At 45.4% G+C, this 17,516-nt stretch overlaps 1 protein-coding gene across 4 annotated transcripts in view; it reads left to right on the top strand.

Moving 5' to 3' along the window:
* The window catches only part of PPP1R7 (protein phosphatase 1 regulatory subunit 7), a 565,298-nt gene that overhangs the window by 394,292 nt on the left and 153,490 nt on the right, over positions 1-17,516 (top strand). For all 4 annotated transcript variants that reach the window (XM_085634149.1, XM_085634151.1, XM_085634150.1 and 1 more), the window contains 2 exons: positions 12,785-12,901; positions 13,213-13,317. In XM_085634149.1, coding sequence (XP_085490275.1) covers positions 12,785-12,901; positions 13,213-13,317 — 222 coding nt within the window. The remainder of the gene's footprint in view (positions 1-12,784; positions 12,902-13,212; positions 13,318-17,516) is intronic.

Consider the following 17,516-nt stretch of genomic DNA (forward strand, 5'->3'; position numbering starts at 1 on the left):
CAAACAGAAAAAACTGCACATAGACCCTAAAACAGGACATGTGGCTGCTGTTCCACATAAGAAGAGGAAGCTGGACACACCAGACACTCCTCCAGTGCCTGCAAAGAAAAAAGACTGTGCCACTTCACCTATAAGACCCTTTTCTCCTGTTCTTCCTCCTGAGCCTGTTCTACCTCCTAAGCCTGTCTCTCCTCCACAGCTTCCAAGACTTCCACCACTTTCACCACCACCACAGGATGATGATGACTTAGGAGGTGGGGAGGCAACAATGACCCTTTTAGTGACCCTGATGATGACACAGACACACCACAGGACGATTGGGTCGATTATGATGACCCAATAGATCCCCCGGACCTCCCTGATCCCCAGCCATATCCAACAAAACCATCTCCACCAGATGATAACATTGGCTTTGGTCAGCTTGTTAATAGAGCTGCTGTCTACCATGGTGTGCACATGCATTGAGACCTGGCAGACGACGATTTCCTTCTAGACACCTTCGAACAGTCACAGAAGACGGTCCAAATACTGCCAATGCTTAAAGGGGTCATAAAACATGCCCCTGACATATTCAAAGACCCGGTGAGAGCTAGAATTCTCAATCCCAGGATTGACAAAAAATATAAACTTGCCCCTGATGATCCCATCTACATCAAAGGGCAGCTACCCTTAGACTCACTGGTAGTAACTAACGCTAGGAAATGCGCCATCTCTCAAACCTCCGGTGATGCACCACCTCCAGGTAAGGAATCTTAAGTTGTTAGATGCCTCTGGCAAGGGAGTTGCTGCCCAAGCAGCCAATCACTGGCGCATAGCCAACACCCAAGCATTACTTGCTTGGTATGATAGGGCTCACTATGATCAACTAGAAACCTTATTACAACATTTACCTGATCAGTACAAAACCCAGGCAAATTACTTAATTCAAGAGGGCAAATTAATAACCAATGCCTCAATCAAGTGTGTCTTTGATTCAGCTGACCCAGCCTCTAAGTCCATCAACACCAGTGTGCTACTCAGACTCCATGCTTGGTTACGCATTTCAGGCTTTAAAGAGGAGGTACAATCAACTATCCTCAACCAGCCGTTCAATCAGGAGCAACTTTTTGAACCGGCTGTAGACCCCACACTAGAGAAAATGAGAAAAGACACGGAGACTGCTAAATCTATGGGAGCATTACAGTCTCCATCCACACGTGGTTCCTTTCGTCGCTCCTTCTATAGAGGGACTAGCTAAGGGTGGTTTACTAACCCTAGTTTCTAATACACTATCGGTACAAGTAAAACAGGTGGGTCCTCAGAATAACTATTTTCAAATTCTCCAATTGGAGGTGATAAATGAGGGCCATTGGATAGTAACCCCATTCAGTGCCACGCCCTTTCCCCCTCCTGTGCCGGGCGTTTCCTTAGTGGGCGGGTTTCATGACGAGATAGTCTCGTCATGGGCACAGCGCGACCGTGCTCCATGAAGAGACTATCTCGTCATGGGCACAGAAGAGGTTAATTAATTTTTATTATAATGACCTTGGGGTAACATGAAACGAGTGGTTGATGATTTAAATAATGAAATCCGAGCAATTAACTTACGAACACAGGAGGGCCCTCCCAGCTTGATATGGCTGGGGGAATTTAATACCCATTTATGTAAACACAATGAGGCTAATGTGTGTGGGTTGGATGACTCGCTTAACAGGCTACTATATACAAGGCACCTGACCATAGTCAGTAGTGGCAAGACAGGTCAAATAGAGCCAACATTTAGGAGAAATAACAATTGATTTTATTTTAGCTTTTTCTGTAATACAGGATAGAATTGATCATTTTAGTAATACATTTACCTACCACAGCGATCATGCAGTATTACTTATTCATTTAAGTATCCCCCAAAGAGTGAAGAGACACCAACCGTTAGTGAATAACATTTCGTTATCTAGAAACAACTGTTACCAAATGAAGTGGGCACTGGTGGAGAAAAAGAACTTGGCTTCTGCCACAGTAACTCAAGAGAGTGGGGACATTCTACTCTGCCTGGCCGAGGATGTTTCTCCCTCCCTTTTAGTCTCCCAGTTTAAAACCCTACTATTAAAATGAAAAGCCACACTTACTCGACATAAACCAGTAAATGGTACACGACCCGGTCGGTGGTTTGACTCACTATGCTCATCAGCCAAGAGAACTCTTGATAGCGCTCTAAAAATGCAACCCAGAGTGCCGGCACTGATAAGATCACTTCGCAAAGATTATAAACAGGCAAGAAGTACAAATGTGATGGAACTAAAGAAGAAGGCCTGGGATGATTTGAAACAAGCAGCAAGCTCACGTAATAGCAGGGAGTTTTGAAAGGTCATAAATGCCCCATATTTTAAAGATTCAAATGACCCGTCTTTGGATACCCATGTAGAGGAAGCTTCATGGATAGTGCATTTTGAAAGTATCTTCACAATGCATTCCCCCCCCCCTCCCCCCCCCCCCCCGAGCTTCCTCAACTAGATCAACTCCTCCCCACCAAACGAACCCTGATCTTCTCACCGCTTTAAGTGAAAAAAGGATTGGAAGCCTGCGTTATAAAGGGAAAGCCCCGGGTCCAAACGGGGTCCCAAAAGACCTTTTTCAGGCCAATTTCGACCTGTTGGTCCCGCTATTAACAAACATTTTTAATAGTATACCGGTGGAGGGTCCCCCATCATCCTGGAACCACAGTGTAATAGTTCCAATATTTAACAAGCATTTGCAGTGCAATAGGTCTTGCATTTGCGAGAGTTTAAGCTACTAGCATTGTAAATGACAATGCCTTTTATTTGTTTTAAAAACCAAAACATAAATAAGACATTGGAATTTACAATGCGAATAGCTCAAACTCGCGTAAATGCGAGACCTATTGCATGGCAAATGCTTGTTAATTACTACAAGGTCTGAGACGCAGCCCACTTAAAGCCCTGAATATAGCTATTCGAACAGTGCCATAAGTTAGGAAAGCACAAATGGAAAGTAAAAAACATGATTCTTTTAAGTGGGTAGGTTGTAAGTGGCCCTGTCTAATGCGAGATGCCTTAATCCAGTCCTGGATATTTGGCTAAAACTACAAGTCCCAGAATGCAAAATGTTGCTCGCTTAAAAAGTCATGAGCCGCTGAAAGTAGGTGGCCATATGACCTGTTTTCACTTTTTTGCCAAATTTAATTGCTTGGCATTACAACATCACATGAGCAAGTTATAAGCGTGTGGATCTGTGCTGCGAAACCACGTTATGCAATCCTAGTATGGTTTCTATTGCTGTATGACAACATGTTTAATCTGACGGGAGTACTTGGTCCTAGGTTACAAACAAGCAAATAAACTGTAATAACAGATAATAATCATCACATTTTCAAGCACTAGTAGTTTAAAAAAAACACTATATTTGTTTGTCAGCCCTTAAATTACCTTTTACCGCTTAGTATGTAAATGTTATGCATTTTTCTGGTGACAAAATGGCTCCATGTCACCTGGACCTCTTTCTGTTGTTGATCTTTGCATTTACCATATTTATCAGGTGTGTTGGTCAAACTGGCTCAATTAAAACACAACAAAACTACAACCCCCAGAATGCACTGATATGTAAAAACAAAGTCCAGGAAAGAAAGGGTGTTTTCCCTGTGACATGGAGTCATCTGGTTACCCGACCTGATGCAAACTGAAGTGTCTCTATGTTATTTCTGTAGGTTATGACGTAAAGGCTTGGGCGGATGCAGGGTTTCTGATTGAAAGTCTGGGGACAAAGACTCCCCCACAGCAATACGAGCTATGCAATGACCTCAAAGAGTATCAACGGTGCTCATTGGGGTGAACATCAGCCATTTGTGCCTGTTCAAAATCCCTGTGGGCTTTGCTGTCCCTGCACCTTTGCTGGGGGGAAAAGAGTCAGGGGGCACATGACAATCAGATGTTAACAGTGCAGCTGGTAACGAGTGCAATACTTACAGGCTACAAATGTGGAGGGGCCAGTAGAGTACTGTGTGAAACCTGCAATAACAGAACACTTCCTAAAACTTACAAGTGCACAGGCGACAAAGCACTCCTTGGAGCTAAACACACAGTAGGCAAAATACTTCATGAAAAAAGAAAATAAACACATACAGTCACCCAAACAGTGCATGAATTCTAAATTCAGAAAATGTGCGCACAAGCACACAATGCCCATTGGGCTCAAAGGGCTTCAGCCCCCTCACATCGTGTGTCAGCCCAGGCTGAGACAGCTTCCCGGGTACACAGACAGCCACACCGAAGCACTTCACAGGTCTTTAAAAGACCATTTACTTGCTAACGAGGCTTTGTTGTCATTCACCTCTTCTCAGAGCTGCTGCATCTCCACTCTGTTGCTGGAAGATTTAGATCCCCCCCCCCCCCCCGAATTTTTTTTGGCGCCCCCCCCCCGAGATGTGGCTCTAGTTGCGCCTCTGTGTGCACACAACACAACATGGCATTTATCTTACTGTTCATAGAATACTGCAGCGAGTAAAAAGTTTAAAACAATGCTTATAAATTTTAGTCCGCCGATCACTGCGCAAACTCGAGGTTGCACGCGCCTGCAAACTGTCAACAAAACTCAGATTGATGCTCCAAAAAGCAATCGCAACAGCACACTGAACGTACACAGAGGGTGAGATTTCAAACTTGCATTTACCACAGCGCCTCCGGCCTTGGCTCAGACCCTGACCCAGGGCAGGGCAGGGCAGACTCTACCCTGGATCTGGGGGCTTCTCTTGCGTCCTAGCAGTGTAAACTTGTTTCAGTTCTCACCCATGCACACCTCACCGCCATCCTGCACTTATCGGCTTAATATCTTAATGCAGGCGCAATATGGCGTCCAGAAAGGTAAGGCGACAGGGGATCAATGTCTTAACCTCTCGCTTTGTATAGATAAGTATACGGCCAAAGGTGGGAGGTTATATATGGCCTTCATAGCCTTGTCAGTGGCCTTCGATTGTGTGTCCCACTCCAAATTGTGGCTGATGATGGAGGGCATGGGGATTTATCCCCTGATTATCCGTTTCATCTGTCAGCTGTACGCCAACGCCACGGTCTCTGTGCGGTATGGCAGAAATGGGGAATGCACGCGGTCATTCAAGATTGAGAAGGGAGTCGGATAGGGCTGTGTCCTCACCCCGTTTCTGTTTTCCATCTATACCAACGAGGTGGAGGCTGCCCTGTCTGGTCTCTCCCTAGACGTGCCAAAATTTGATAACATCTCACTCCCAATATTGGCGTACGCTGACGATGCGGTTTTAATTTACAGGACTGAGGTAGCTCTCCAAAGCCTTATATCCTTGTACGCTTCATTTATGGCTTCATTAGATCTCAGAGTGAACAAATCTAAAGTGTTCATCATTATAGCGGGCGCTCCTAGAGGCGCAAAAGCGCCGTATTTCCATCTAGCCTCAAAAGAAATCAAGGTATTTGACTCCTTTCCATACCAGGGTATCTTGTTTCATAACAAGCTCTCCTGGAACAAACTGGTGGTATAAGAGGCCTCCAAGCCATAAAGGGTTTTGCTAAAAAACTAGGCGCCAGCCCTTTGGACACAATCAAAAACATCTACCAAGCTAATACTAAGGCGGCGGCAACCTATGTGGCCGGAGTTTGGGAAATGGCCCAAATCGGCCAACTGCAGATAGTGGAAGACACCTTTTTTAAATCAAGGGTTTCGCTACAACCTTCAACATCTAATTATATCTCACATCTCAAATTGGGCCTCCCATACTTGCTTGTCTCTATTAGAATGGCACCCATCCTGTTGTGGCTCTCGATCTGGCGAAGGGCCACTGTCAACTTAAGCCAACACTTAATTGATGATTGCCTGGGCTCGAGGGCCATAGCAGGATCGGCTGGCTCAGATATATGGCGACGGAATTAAATGCAATAGGGCAGGGGAGAACTCTTCAGGGACCCCACATCTTGCAGTAAGGTCTCCAAACGGAAATTAATCGACCTTTACTCACAGAAGGCTAACCTTGACCATAGGGGAAAGAACAGGCATTCTCAGGCGCTCGCAGTTAATGATCAAATTCCTCCAAGAACGGAGGAAGGCTATTGTTACCTTTCCTCCGTTACAGTAGCCCAACACAGATTTATTCTGTTGCATTTCCGCCTGAATCTAATCCCTTTGATGTTTGGGTTCCCAGAAAAGAGGTTCAAGTACGCAGATCTAGGCCCCTGCCCCTGTGGGAACTGTTCACCCCAGTCCGATCTACATCTGGTTGTGTTTTGTGAGTTTTATCTTATTGAAAGAAAAAGGTTCCTCCTCCCAATTTTAAGGCAAACAATGTGTATGAAATGCAGAGTGGCACTGCATTTTCTAAAAGCTCTTTCGAATCCTTACGTCTGTTATTCGGTAGCATCCTTTTTGTGGGTCTGTTGGAGGAATAAAAGGGCCAGGGGTTTGTTATTACAATTTTAATATTCGAGGATCAAAATGTACAGACGATTTTGGTTTTAACAAGGTATTTAAAAAGTTTAATACGATTTTTTTTTTTTTAATGCTTTCCGGTCTTTTTTCCAACTTGTTTTACTGTGATTCGATTGATGAATTTGTGCTTATGATCTGTTTGTACATAGATCGAATAAAGATATGAATGAGAGGCAGAAACCAACTCTAGCTTAATTACGCTTGACTGGGAACAAATACACATGACGTCCTTCAGAAACAAAATTTCTCCTAACAAAGTATATGATTATCAATAGAGCCTACTGGACGCCAATCGGATTATACAAGACTAACCTTATGAATTCACCCCTTTGTTGGAACTGTAACTCGAAGTAGGGTGACTTAGCACATATGCTATTCCGCTGCCAAATGCCGCTATCATTCTGGGATGAAATCTTTGAGTGTATTAGACACACACTACACATCAAACCAATTAGAGAGTTATCTTACATTCTTCTAGGCACCCTAGACCCTCAGATACAAAATGATAATGATCACAACCTGCTTGATCTAATACTTACTCCGGCATGCAAAATCATCTTGTGCATCTGGAAGAACTTTTTAAAATAATATCGTTCAAGATGTGGCAAGAATGGTTAACCTTTCTAAGAGGTGCGACAGTATAACACTGCAACTCTCCCCATGGCACTCACCCCGTACCAAGTTGTGGGACTCTATGAACTCCTCCTCCTTTGTCTTGAAACCCCCATGAATATCTAATACGCTGTCCATATATATAACCTAGCCTTGGGTGACACTCGTCACGCACCAGAAGGCCTTTTCTTATTTTTCATTTCCTTCTCGTTTTCCTGTACCTTCACTATTATGGCTGTACATTTATTTGTTTCCATAGCGAACACGATTCGCTTCTACAATACCAGTGCCAGAAAATTTCAAATCACAGTAGAGAATTGGTTCCAGGACCATTGATATCGCAGGTTCATTGTCTAGGTATCCTGTCCTTGATATTTCTCAGCTTGCTGTTACTGCCATCAATGATCAGGGCACTGAAAAATCACTTGATACCTGTATATGTTTTGATTTCCTTGATGTTGTTCTTTGCTACTGTTGGATGTAACATACTGTGTCCACTTAATTTCTTTTTATTGTGTTGTATATTTACTAAACTCCAATAAAAAATATCTTTAAAAAAAAAAAGGAAAAGAGCACTGGCACAGGGGACCTGGTTGGGAGGTGCACTACATTTGATACCACATCAAAACCAGGGAAAATGTGAGGGCGAACCATGCAAAAAGAGGGACTTTCTCACAACATTTTAATATAATTTTTTAATTTTAGATGTCAAGATCTTTGGGATCAGGCAAGTATTTTGTGTGTTAGCGATTTTCAGAAACTGAGAAAATACATCTGTCAAATTTGAGGCATAAGCCTCAAGTGTTGTAATGTTATACTATGGGTAGGGACATACACTGATTTACCTTAAGTCCAGAAGAACAGTCCTGTAAGTCCGGACCAAGGTCCAAGAAAGCACCAACAGTTCAAGTTTACGTGCCCTGGGGTGTCCGGGTGCAAAGGTGCTTTTCGAGGTGCTAGCCTTGAATGATACATGTTGAAGTCAATGGGGAACAGTAAGTGCAAAGAAAGGCTGTAAGTGGGGACTGGGAGACCAGTCCAGCAGAACCCAAATTGGGACTCGGCTCTTGAAAGTCTCCAGACCACTGAGTCACTGTTGGTTTCAATGGACTCGGGCTGAGGGTTTTGGGTGCATTGGTGTTTTGTCCGGTGGGATGGTGAGTTTGAGGCTCTCAGTTCTCGGGGCACCTGAAGAAGAGGGAAAAGAAACACTAGAAGACTACTTCTGGCATGGAGCTGGGTGTAGGAGAGTAGGATCTGCTTCTTATAGTTACCCCCACTTTTTGCTGAGTTGTCACTGTTTTTCACTTAGTCTGACTGTGATCTTGCTAATCGGGACCCCAGTCTATCTGCTTTCTCCGCTAAATTGATTGCATGTACTTTAGGTACACTCCAGATTGGATTCTGGGGTACCCTTATTAGTCCATAGTATATGGTATACTATATACCCAGGGCATAGGTACCCCAGAGGTCTCTCAGGGTCTGCAGCATGTAGCATTCCACCCTGGGAGACCATTCAAAATTACGCAACAGGTCTGCTACAGCAGCCTGTGTAAGGTGGTGTATGCACCCCTTACTTAGATATAGGATCCCTATATTCATCCATATCATTGCACATATAAACATATCAGTCACCCCTATGGCGGGCCTTAACAATCCTAAAGGCAGGGTGCTGGGATTTATGTGAGAGGGTGCTCATGCATCAGCAGAGCCCCTCTGCAGCCTTCGGAACCTATTCTCCGGGGTTGTTTGTGATGCAGCCAACCATATATACTTAAGTGCATTATAACCTTGGAGTAAATGCTAACTTTAAAACGGCTGCATGGAAACATGTTGTGTTTGGTGTCAAACACCTTGGAATCATACCTCCACACCAGTAACTGGTGTGGGAGGTATGATTCCACCCTACTAGAGGGAGAAATATGACAACACCGGTACACCCGGTACCAGCTTCACAGAACCCTGGCATCACAAAATGGATGATGCCAGCCACAGACACAAGCCTGCCCACCTGCTGCTGGACGAAACTCCGGCAGGGGAGGCTGGACAATAGGTTTCCTGTCACAGGGAGGTGTGAACACCTCCCAGCCAGGCTTTAGTGTATTGGGGCTGGGTGGGTGCACTCAGAGTGCTTTGATGTCTGCACTGGGGGGCACATTTGGTGACCCTGTGCATAGTACAGCTCAAATGGGTTGCAGGGGCTATCGGCCCCTGCTCTGGCACAAAACTGGACAAAGGACATGGGTGTAGCCACCCCTCTGTCCTGATCTTCCCATTGGTGGGTCCCCAGAGTTTGTCCCACCCCTTCCTTGGGTATAAAGTAGGAACCCCTGGCTACAGGAATTTAGATTTACCTAGACACCGTGTACATTTGCAGCAGCATATGCTTTTTGGCAATCCCTGAGGCAGTGCTCTGGGCTCCTTGTTGTCCTGACCACGAGCAGTAATTCCACTGAAGATTTCTGGCCTACACTCCACGAGTGTTCCGAGGCCCCTTCGCGATCCCTGGTCCGTCGACCTGTGGGTCCCTGTGAAGGCAACTTTAAATTTCAGTGGGCTTTCCTGGTTGCTCCAGACATTCCCTGAGTCTCCATCGCTTGGGGAGTCTCCAGGACCTTCCTGATCCACACCGAAGCATCTTTTCTCCGACCACATGGGTTGCAGTTGCCAAGGCTTGTTGGTGTTCAGTCCGGACACTGACCTCCGAGCTCTCTTCCCCCCCTAACCCCCCCCCCAGCACTCGACATCCTTCGTGGGACAGCTCACCTGCAGACTTTGGTCATCGTCGATACCTCCTGGTCCCCGTGGCTGCAGAGTCAAGCTTCACCTCTTCTCACCTGAAACACCCAACATCGGTGGGCATTCGTCTATCGTGCCCCAGGTCACGGTGAAGTGACCCAGACTCTGTCCTCGCTGCTTTCAGGTTCTTCTCAGCTCCGATCCAGGCTTGGATCACACAGGACACTTCTCATCTTCCCGGCAGCAGCACTTCTACGCAGCACGCCATTGAAATCAACGAGCGTTTCCAACACCACTTGACCCCTATGCACCCGGCTCTCCTGGGATAGGTAACACGGGTACCTCTGTACTCTCAAGGGTGCTGGCCTTAGAACCTTCTATGTTCCAAAGGGATTGCTTGAAGTCCTGTCCTAAGTGTCCTTAATCTTTAAAATTCCAACCGCGACTTTCCCATTGAGTTGTACGGAACTTGCGCCTGTGTTCTCACACTGCACACGTCCTCTGTGGGTCCCCTGTGTCACTAACTTGGGTGGTTCCTTGGGGTCCCAGCGATTCTACGTGCTCTAGGCACAGTGTCTAGTCAAGTCGGGGTTGTTATACCACTTTCTTAATATATGGTTTGGTCTCCCCTGGAGCTCACTGTTTATTGTGCTATTTACTGTCGTTCTAGTGCTTTAATATTGTGTATCTTGTGCTCTAATCTCATAAAGAGGTTAGTAGAGAGTGTTTAGTAATAAATACATATATTTTATATATACCTTGTGTGGTTCTCCTTAGATTTGGTTATTCAGGAGGTTATATACTGGTAAAACAAGCTGCTTTACATTCCTTCGAGACTTAGCCTGAAGGCTTCTCTCCATAGCTACCACTACGACAGCTTTCAATAAAGGTTGTCTTTAACCTAATCATCAATAAGGGTCGTTTGGACTGGTGCAAGGTGCCCACTAGAACTAGTGGACAGCATATACCAGGCCAACTTCTCACACTGGCCTCTGTAGAAGTCCCGCAACAAACAGGTACGTTTTGGCGGCGGTGGTGTTCGGACTGAACACAAACAAGCCTTGGTGCTTGCAACAGGCTCCGGTACCCCGGGTGTTGGTGCCAGGAGCCTCCAGGGTGGATCAGCATCTCGAAACCTGGGTGGATCGATGAGGCTGACCTTCTGGACACTCATCTGAGCTGCTGCTGTGCTGGTTGACCCGGTGGTCAGCAGATTAGTGAACCGTACCGTGCTGTCGGTGGCTTCAGGGAAGCGGCCCCTCCACTTCAAGGGAGATAATGGCTGGTTGGTGAAGCGCTGGCAGCCCTCTGAGATTTCGGGAGGATGCACAGCTGCAGGACAAGTCAGATCTTTGTAATTGTTGGGACAGGAGCAGGGAGGCAGGTTTTGGAGCCAAGTCCACAGCTAGTCCCCAGTTCTAGCCTTCTTTGTCCTTCTTTAATCAGTCAGATATACAAGTCCCTGGTGTTGTGGGGCCACCTAAATACTGATTTTAGGAGCGTTAAGGGGAGTGAAGGGTAGTAGCCAATGGGCTACCTATACTTGGAGTCACTACACCCCATATATGACCACTTATTGTGGGAAGTGTTCCTATCTCTGTCCCAGAATTTCTAATTCCACCAAAATCAAGATGTGGAGGTCTTTATATGTTGGGCACATCAGGCAGCACACCTTAGGAGTTTGACTAGCCTGGTGGTGCAACACGCCTACTTGCATAACTAATTACCGCCTGTCCTGCTGCCAAATGGGCCTCAGGGCAGGGGGTGTCATCTCCTAGGTCTGGGGAAAGCTGGGGTTGCATATCAAAGTGGGTTGGGACTATGAAGCTCCTGAACTTGATGTGCTAAATGACTAGCCATCCTGCTGGAGGAGGTGTGAACACCTTCCTCCGCAGCAGGCATTGTTTCATGTCTCGGCGAGTGTGGGCTCTCACCTACAGGGGGTCAGAAATTTGTCTTTGGTTACAGACTGGACAATACCAGTCAGCCAGCACACCAGACACTGGTAGGTTTTTCGGGAGGCACCTCTAAGGTGCCCTCTGGGTGCATGTCCTAATAAATCAAGTACTGGCAAGAGTTCTGACCTATTAAGTCAAGGTGTTTGATAACAAACACCATAGGTTTCTGTAAAGCTATCATGTAGCTGGGAAACTCGTAATGGCCAGTTCCCATTGCATATACTTAAAATGGCTTCCCTGTTCACTTGTACTATCTAGTATTTGAACTAGACAGCACAGGGGCATAGCTGCTCATTTAGATATGTCCCCACATGTAATATAATGCACACTGCCTTAGGACTGCAAGGCATGCTGTAGGGATGACTTACTTATATTACATGCAGTGACTTTGGCCTAGCATACCGTGAGGGTGCCATGTTGTGTTTTCATTCATGGTTTGTACCATGATACGCTGTCTGAAATGGCTGGCTGCGTGCAGTTTGTATGCAGGTTCCTTAGAGTGACATTATACCCGCTTCTGCTCTTAGGGCTCTCTTTAGTACACATGCCCTAGGTACCAGGAGTACCACTTACTAGGGACTTACAGGGGTGTGAAACTGTGTTCCAGCTGTGTTACAATTAGACCATTTTACCTTGCTTTTAGGGTGAGAACTGGCACCTGGTTAGCAGAGACCCAGTGTACATCAGTCGAAAATCATCTGTACCAGTGGCAAAAGGTGGAGGGGACCATGACCAAAAAGGGACACTTTTCTACACTCTTCTCACTCTAGCACTTAGAAATATGAGCTATTGTGGCCTTTGTGGGGATTAGGAGAGCTACTTTTCCTCCTAGTCAGCTGATGTTTGGGTTACTTCAAATTAGTTGGATGTGCCACTAAACACACACTGTACTGGGTATTTCCAGCCTGATGGCAGGGAATTATTCAAGCATGTGACTGTATGAAAGATTCCAACATTGGAGAACTGGAGATACAGGTAAATAACTAATTGTTTTAGTTGTATCATTTAACGAGATATGTTTTTGTTCTCAGGTAATTGAAAATTTGGACACACTTAAGAACCTGGAAAACTTATTTTTAGGAAAGAATAAGATCACACAGATCCAAAATATGGACGGATTAACAAATTTAACTGTGCTCAGCATACAGGTAAAAGCATGTTCCTCTGTGCTCACGCCATGATAATTTACCTTTTCCTCTTCCCATCTGCCCCTCTCTCTCTGTCCCCCTTTCTCCTCCATCTAACTCCCATGCATATCCCTACAGACCTCTCTCTCTCTGCTGCAACTACCCCCCTGATTTCCCTTTCTTCGGTTTCTTTCTCTCTTCCCAGTTTTCTTTTGCTTTCTCCTTCCCTGCCCCCTTTGCTCTTTTCACCTCTTGCTCAACCAGAAATGTATGCAAGCACATTTACATGCACCACAATGTTAATGAAGACATTAACATTCTGTCTCTTCCAGAGTAATCGCCTTACAAAGATAGAGGGCTTGCAGAACCTGGTCAATCTGCGGGAGCTCTACCTGAGCAACAATGGAATCGAAGTAATTGAGGGTCTGGAGAACAACGTAAGAGCCTGAAATGTTTTATGAGATTGAAATGCATTAGATTGAATCTTAAGAAGTCAATTACAAAGTGTTTTTACAGCAATTGTGGGGAAAGAAGTGAAACACCTTTACACTTTTATTTTTGTTCAATTTTTATTTTCATAAAGAAAAAAGAAAGAAGGCAAGTTAAGAGACAACTGTATGCTTTACACACCTGTGACAATAAATCAAGAGAAGGAAGCTGCCTTGGTTAGCAATCTTAAGTAAGAAACCTAATAAGATGCAACAAGACTTGAAATCAGAGTGAAATAAAAGGTGCTTCTTTTGTGAACTATGGAGCCTGGGTCCACAGGAGTGTTATATGCCTAGTTAAGTGGCTCCATCGGCAAGTCCGGACCTCCCCCCTTTGGTAATGTAAACTCTAGTAGTATGGGTGGGCTTGGGCTGAGAGTAGAGAACCGATTTGACCCTTTGACAGACTTTGAATCTTGTGACTGACTGACTATGGCAGGTTTAAACCAAAACATGGAGGAGGGTACCAAGGCAATAACTACACCAGGAAAAAAAAAAACAGAGCGCCCCATAGGGTACTATAAAGCTAGGCTAAAGATGGCATCCTGGAATGCAGCGGGCATTGGTGCGAAGGTGGGCAATGCACATTGGTTGGCCTTTTGGCAGAATCAGGACATATTATGCTTACAGGAGACTTGAGCCATCAACCACATATTTGTAGATGGGTCCCGTTTGTTTCAAACGGAAGCAATCCCATCCATATCAGGTAGAGCTAGAAGGGGGTCACTGACATTAATATCAAACTCTTTGCCAGTAAGAATTAAGAAATTTGAGAGCCTTTGTCCATATTTTCATTTCTTGTTATTTGAGGGGGATAGTGATCAGGATTGGCTTTTAACACATTTTTATAATAATTTTGGTGGGAATATGCAGTCAGTGGTGACTTTATTGGATAAAGAGATTAACAAAATTAGCAGAGCCTTAGCAAAAAGGTTTTAATATTATGTGGGTAGGCGATTTGAATGTCCAGCCATGTAAATACACAATGATTACGGTCTGTGCCCTAGTGGATTTGGCTGGTGATCCAATTTATCATTTCACGCACCATGAATATGGCAACAGTTTAAACAGGCTTCTATTTGCTAGGAACGTGGAAATAATTAAGAGGACAGACCCACTCACGGGAGACCTCACAAAGACCTATACTCGTAACTAGTACGAATCTACAATTGATTTTGTACTAGTATCCGAATCTCTCAGAGGAACATTTGTACAAGTGGACACACTAGTCTTTAGTTTTAGCGACTATGCAGTCCTTTTTTCATTGGCAGTGGAGGCCCCTAGCACGTTGTCAACACTGAATACACAGAAGCCAATTTTTGCTACAAAGAACAGTTATCAATTAAAATGGGGTAAAATCGATAAGGCGAAAGGAGTCCCTCAAGTTGTACTTAATAAAATGGAGAACGTACTAAATTGACTGGAGCCTGAGTGTCCCTTTGACATACTGCCCTTACAGTTTTCGGAATTTCTCGAGGAAGTTAAATTTGCCTCGACTCGCTGTAAATTTGCAAACTAAGCCCCAGTAAATCGCTGGTTTGATCAAGCCTGTTCAAAATCTTTAAAAGATTTGCATAAAGCCTTTAAAGCCCAACCCAGAGATCATGCTTTGATAAAGACCTTGCGTAAGGACTACACAGCTGCCAGTAAAGGGCTCTGAAGGAGGAGGCCTAGGAAAACCTGGAACAAGCAGCAATTGCCAAAAATAGTAGAGACTTTTGAAACCTGATCAATGCCCCTTTCTTTAAAAACTCTAAGGAGCATCAACGGAACCCTTAAGTTAGTGAGGATGCCTGAGAGGATCACTTTGAGGAGATTTTTGGCTCAAAGGATAATTTTATGAACAACCCTCCCAGTTTAGCCATAGCGCCAATGCAGCATCTCATATTTTCACTAGAAGAAGTAAGAAATGAGCTGGGTAAGGGCAGCAATGCGAAGGCTCCAGGAGCGGATGGAGTCCCAATTGAACTACTTTTAGAGCACCAAGATTTGTGGGCCCCACAATGAACACATTTATTTAATGCCGTAGCCACTTCTGGCCCCTTAGCCTCGTGGAAAACTCTCATAATCGTATTAATCTATAAAAAGGGAGATAAAGCGAAACCCCATAATTACAGACCTATCTCCCTGTTGAATTGTGCCTCGAAGCTTTTGGGCGCCTTATTGTTACATAGGGTGGATGAGTGAGCAAGGAAGAACAACATTCTGATCCTGGCTCAGTACACTTTCAAAAGAGGTAGGGGTACAATAGTACAATAGACCAGTGCCTGAATTTGAGCCTGACTATAGCAAAATATACCAGAGCTAAGGGTAGCCAGACTTTTATGGCCTTTATGGACCTAACAGAAGAGTTCGACTGTGTGAGTCTCTCTAAATTGTGGCATATAATGGAGATGATGGGGATTGATGCAGCAATAGTTAATTTTATTTGTCAACTGGTCTCCCAATCCACTGCACGTTTATAATATGGAAAAAATGGGGAGTGTACTCGCCCATTCCAGATGACAAGGGGAGTTAGACAAGGGTGTGTTCTTGCCCCATTTCTATTTTCGATCAATACAAATGGGGTTGAGGCAGCACTTGCAGGTTCAACACTAGATGCCCCTGTTTTTGATACCTTCCCTCTGCCGATACTGGCTTATGCCGATGACGTGGTTTTAATTGCCAGAACAGGGGAGGCTCTCCAACGCCTCTGTCCTGGCAGGTATCAAGCACAAGTATGCTAGTAGTGAAACACACACCGAGCTCCCACAATGCACCTCTGTCCGAATCTGCAGTCTAACAAAGGACATGTGTGGAACAGACAAGACTCCAGTCTCAGATGGAAAGCAGAACAAGTTTATTTGACATCTCCAGTTCCTGTCAGGAGAGTGACCGCAGACATCAGTCAGAATGGCAGGATAAGGCTGAGAAGATGGCTGCCGAGCCGGAGCTTCCCTTCGAAGCTCCAGGGCAAGGGAGCACTTTTTGGTGAATTTCCCTGCTATGCCCCCCATCCACCCTTCTACTCAACAGCCCCCTACTATGAAAGTTGCCTGCAACGTAACGATTTGTCTAAATCCCCTGCAAAGAAGATAATTGGTTTCAAAGCTGCCTGAAGTGCAGTGTGGAGCTAAATTTCCACACAGCGACCAACACAAGCTCTGCAACGTTTGTCTCTCGCCCGAACACGAGGAAAAAGATTGCCAAGCCTGTGCCTCCTTCCGGTCCAAGAAGACTACCCGTGATCACCGGGCTTGACGACACGTCATGGCGCAACAGGCTGCTGCGGTGCTAGAAGACCTCTTCGATGAAGGCCAGATGTACCAGAGGCAGAGGATTTGGAGGATCTCGACATCGTTTCCGAAGCATATCACTCCGACTCTGATGACCACATCACTCCAGGTCAACGAGTGAGTACAACTGCCTCTGCCCCAACCCCACCCGAAAAAAAGAAAGCTCCGGTCAAGACTTCGCCTGCAGGCCTTAGTCGCGACTGAAAGAACACCTCATAAGCCCCGCCTCCGGGCCCGGCTCCGAAGACAAAGTAGAAGCCTTCCGGCGGCTCAGGACCGAGCAAGCCGCACGTCGGTGCCCCAAAAACACAGTCGGTGCCGAAAGCGGGAACGAACCCTACTCCCGCTGTCTCCAAGAATGCCTCGATGCAGAGCAATTTGGCACCCAAAGACCACAAGGCCTCGGATCCAAACAAGCATCGACAACCTTCGGAAACGAAAAAGATTTCGGACTAGACTTCGAAGCCGAAGGACCCGAAAACTCCGTGATAGACTCTGGAGCCAAAACCTAAACCTCGTTCGGAACTGAAAAAATCGGCGCCGAGAACACACGACAACGAGGAAGAACTGTTTCTACCAGATCCTATCGATCCTAAACAGAAAATACTGCAAGTGGACCCTAAAACAGGCCACATTGTCAATATCCCGCAGAACAAGATTAAATTCGACACCCCACGTACCCCTGAGGTGCCTGTGAAGAAGAAACACGTTGCTACTTCACCAATCAGACCCTCTTTTCCTATTCTGCCTACTTTGCCTTTCTGTCCTCCAAAGTCTCCCATACTTCCTCCATACTCACCAACACCACAGGATGATGATGACCTAGGGGGTGGGGGTGGACATAATGACACTTTTGATGATCCTGATGATGAC

The sequence above is a fragment of the Triturus cristatus genome, chromosome 11 (assembly GCF_964204655.1).
Source record: "Triturus cristatus chromosome 11, aTriCri1.1, whole genome shotgun sequence".
Taxonomy (NCBI): domain Eukaryota; kingdom Metazoa; phylum Chordata; class Amphibia; order Caudata; family Salamandridae; genus Triturus; species Triturus cristatus.